Source organism: Elaeis guineensis, chromosome 6, assembly GCF_000442705.2.
Source record: "Elaeis guineensis isolate ETL-2024a chromosome 6, EG11, whole genome shotgun sequence".
Lineage (NCBI taxonomy): Eukaryota > Viridiplantae > Streptophyta > Magnoliopsida > Arecales > Arecaceae > Elaeis > Elaeis guineensis.
This window is the reverse complement of record NC_025998.2, coordinates 30,145,721-30,149,740: the sequence shown is the minus strand read 5'-3', so window position 1 is coordinate 30,149,740 and position 4,020 is coordinate 30,145,721. Positions and strand designations below refer to the sequence as shown.

The window sequence follows — 4,020 nt, the reverse complement described above, 5'->3', positions numbered from 1 at the left end:
TGGGTGCCATCTAACTAAGAACCAATGTCCACCCTATCCACACCCTCCATGATCGATGCATTTTGCACCATGTCTTCTCTTGCCTGACCAAAGGACAAGAGGCTAGGTCCAATCCAGACCCATTTCCATTGTTCGAACCCAAACTTAACATAACTAAAGGTTTGCCAATAGCATGGAACTTGGGACCTCACATTGTCTTTCTTTTTGGCCATTTTCTTTTTTTTTTTTTTTCTTGGTTTTTGGATAAAGGGAAGCAACAGCTTAGGGTGTTATATTGATCAGCATTTCACATCAGTCAGACACGAATCTATAAGTACAAGCTTACTTTCTAGGTTTGTAGTAGGAAAACTTATGTTGCTTGTGTTGTCTCAAGTGATGGTGCTATTTTTTTCTCTGCTAACCAAGACTTTCCATTATCTCTCATTTGCATGTTGCTATATATCCACATGTTCTTTACTCTTTCCCCACAGAACACTGTATAGGCCTCCAACCATCAGGCTTCCACCTAAAACACTGCAATGACAATACAAGATTGGTAGCTAAACTTCTACTTTAAGCATCTTAAGATAAATTGAGAAAGGAGATTTTGTTGAGCATAGAACTAGACCTTCCCAAAGTAACTTGTTCTCCAAGGAGAAATGAAGAGAGTATCATTGTGATAGCTAGAGTTAATGGCATGAACATGGCTAAGAAAACTGGCCCTCTTTTCTCAATGGTCCATGACTGCAAGTAATATGAAACTCCAATGCCAATGATACTCTGCCATGCATCACTTAGAATATGAGTTTAAATTGCTAGAAGAAATAAAATAAAAGAAGTTTAACAAATTATGAAATCACTAACCCTATATATTCTTCATTATTCTCTAGTGACATATATATTTGACATAAAAAAAAAAGTAATTAAAACCATATACTAGTAATCTAATAGCATTCTATGATATTTCCCACACAAATCAGTCCATCTCCTTTGGCTAATTTGATTATGCAAAGCACTTGCTTTCTTTTCTTTTTTTCTTTTCTTTTCTTCATTTTTTTTTTTTTTTTTTTTTTTTTTTTTGAGAAGAGAGCTCAAAGCCTTAAAACTTTTGGACTGCAGCATTATTTCCATGTATCTGTAATGACAGAACAAATAAAGTTTAGTTTTCGAAGTCTATCATTTTTTCTTACAACAATGTTTTGCTGGAGCAAAACGGTGCATGCAAAAATATACTTACACCATAAGCCACTGAGATTAGATTTATGTCCAAGCCTAACTTCCATCGAGAGAAGTCCCTCTCAAAAGCCAGGGCTACGAAGAATGATTGAACGGTGCTAAAGAGGCACTGTAGGGTGGTGAACAGAAGCTTGGAAGGATACGCTTTCAACACAGGTCCCTAATTTGAAATAAGATGCAAAAGATCAACGTTTCCATGTCTACTTTGAAGCATAGAAAGCATGATTAAAGCCTAGAGTCATACCTGTAGCACCATCCACAAAGACAATGCTGAAGCGGCAATGGTCATGAGGAAGGTTCCCAAGACCCATTTAATGTGAGAATGGCTTCGAGCTTGGTCGCTGTGGGTATCTCCTTGGCCAAGGAGGTGATGGTGGTTCAAGGATTTCAAGTGAGGTCCTTTGCAGAAGGCCATTGTCAAAATACCAGCTAGGCAAAGCACTACTCCAGAAACTTTTGCAATCCCTTGGAGCCTCCTTATGTCGAAAACTTCCATTCTGTTATTTACAGGCACTGCGTTATTGAGATTTTATGGTAAAATTCATTCAATTAACTATCGTAATTTGGCATCCAATATGATAGCATGATGTCCACATTCTCATTTCATTTGGTGGATGTAACTAGATGTATCACGACCCAAGATCTTATCCTAAAATAATAGTAGAATATATTATTTGATTTCTTTCACCCAATATAAGTACCGAAGATCTATCCAACTCATGTTGGACTAACATGCTCACATGGATCCTCATATACACCTCATTTAAATCTTGGTATCTTCAATAGGCTAAAGATCCAAATCCATTCAAATTTAATCACAAGCACTATGATTAGCTCATGATTAGTCTAATAAGCCCATGCGATAGTATCTCCTAATCTATATAGACCATGGGCTAAATCCGTTTTAATAGTATTTATCACAATACAAGACTTCATTTAAAAGACTAGCTGAAGATATTATTTCGATTCTCTGACTTTATATAATTATCTAAGATTTATCTGATGTATAGCTAATATTAGACTAAACACACATCTACACATGTCCTCATACTATGAGTGATAGGTTTGTGGCAGTCATTTATCCTTTTGTTTTGTGTTTCTGTGAAAACATATCCTATATATTATCATTATGAATGGCATAAAATCATCTGAACTCTCACAAGGCCTCCTCTTCAAAATGATAGCTGTAGATGCCCTCTTTTTTTTTTTTTTTTCCTGTTGAGAACAATAGTTGGTGGTCAATGAGAATTGTTTGGATTAAATTCTTCAAAAATGCTTCTTAGGTTTACCCCCAAATTAATCCTCTTCCCGATTGAAGGAAGGAAACACTTAAACAGTGGAGCTATAGCATACTTTATGGATCCAGAGGTTCTCTTTTCTTATCAATATAAAATAGAACAACAATCTTTCTGCAAAATATCCATTAACAGTTTCTTATTTTTACAAATATTAGGATCTGTACTGAGCAACAAGGTTGGGCCATACCCAAATAGAGCAGCCAAAATGAAAGTAAGCACAGGAATGAAATTCATCATTGCAGCAGCCAATGTTGCTGAAGTATAATCAAGAGCAAGAGAGATTATGTTGAAGTAAACCGTAAGCCTAACCACACAAAAAAGGAAATGTTAGAAAAACATGCAGAACTTTAATGCCATAAATAAATTCACAGTTTTTTTAATGTTTGAGTACTTTCTGTTTGTTGGAGAGAAATGCCAAATCCGTAGTATGAAGGATAATGTCACATAAAAAGAACCATACGCTTCAAACTAAACCAGATGCGCAGAATGAAATCTTTGTGTGGATATATGAGTAGAAATTTAGTAAATACATGACAAAGAGTTGTCATGTTGATTTGAAGTTAAGTGCTTGATAGCTATCAAAAGCCAAAACTTACCCCAAGCAAGCTAGCATGAAAATCTGGAAGCAAACCCTAAATGGCAGAGGTGGAGCTCTTTTCCTGAATAACAAGATTCTTCAATGATCCGTGAATACGGTAGCTACTAAAGAATGGAATTTTAAGAAAGGGTAGGAAGGTGTACCTTTCAAGAACAAATGCAATAGGAGCCAAGAAAAGAGATGCAATTACTTGTCTATAGAACACAAAAACAGTAATGCTCATGCCTGTATTGAAGGCAGCCTTGGTGAGAATCTGCATGCCTACACGTATGAAACTTATCAGAACAGCAACTAGATAAACCTTTGCGTCATTCATGACTAGAACTTGGCTTAGAGCTTCTCTAGGTGGAGGGATGGGCAGGGAAGACAATGAACTAAAGTGGCTAAATGGATGTGCATGCAAAACATATCAAAATAAATGCTCTCCTTTTCTTTTTAATGAAGAGTCTTGTTGATTTGGACCAATCAGGAGCAAAAGGATGATAAAGTGCTGCATAATGGACACGATTCTCCACCACTAGTAGCTAGCAGTGACATATTATATATATTCTTCAATCATATCTTATCACGACATAGAGAACAAATGAGCCAGGTTCAGTGCCCTGTCCGTGAGATATTATGCAATGGGTCCGATTGATGCATATTAAGCTAAGCAGCATCATCAAATTGTCCGCGAGGTCGTGTCCAATGATGGCAACATGATCTTAGCCTGCAGTAGCAGCTGGGGAAATAGGAACCTGCAGATACTGTGCCACACACACGGCAGCGAGATTGGCCACGATGCTCAAACAAAGATGCTGCAAAGCATTGCCGATCTCCACAAGTTTATCTTTTTTTCTTTTTTTTTTTTTCTTAAGGGGAATGGAGGTAGCCAGATGCTTCCCCTGATATTTTAAAAGGAATATTTAC

General features: G+C 36.8%; 1 protein-coding gene across 3 annotated transcripts; it reads right to left on the bottom strand.

The window, feature by feature from the left end:
• Positions 1 to 244: 244 nt before the first annotated feature.
• Positions 245 to 3,611, bottom strand: LOC105046922 (WAT1-related protein At5g64700). Of its 3 annotated transcripts, XM_073259431.1 has the most exons (8): positions 3,413 to 3,545; positions 3,255 to 3,336; positions 3,110 to 3,172; positions 2,701 to 2,817; positions 1,460 to 1,712; positions 1,217 to 1,375; positions 608 to 759; positions 245 to 513 (listed from the first exon to the last, which is right to left on the bottom strand). In XM_073259431.1, the coding sequence occupies exons 2-8, from the start codon at positions 3,332 to 3,334 to the stop codon at positions 435 to 437; spliced, it is 903 nt and encodes a 300-aa protein (XP_073115532.1). In that variant the 5' UTR covers positions 3,335 to 3,336; positions 3,413 to 3,545; the 3' UTR covers positions 245 to 434. The 3 variants fall into 3 exon arrangements, with proteins under 3 accessions (XP_073115532.1, XP_073115531.1, XP_073115533.1); XM_073259430.1 differs by having other exon boundaries at positions 3,255 to 3,588; XM_073259432.1 differs by lacking the exons at positions 245 to 513; positions 608 to 759 and adding an exon at positions 777 to 1,114 and having other exon boundaries at positions 3,255 to 3,611.
• Positions 3,612 to 4,020: the final 409 nt, after the last annotated feature.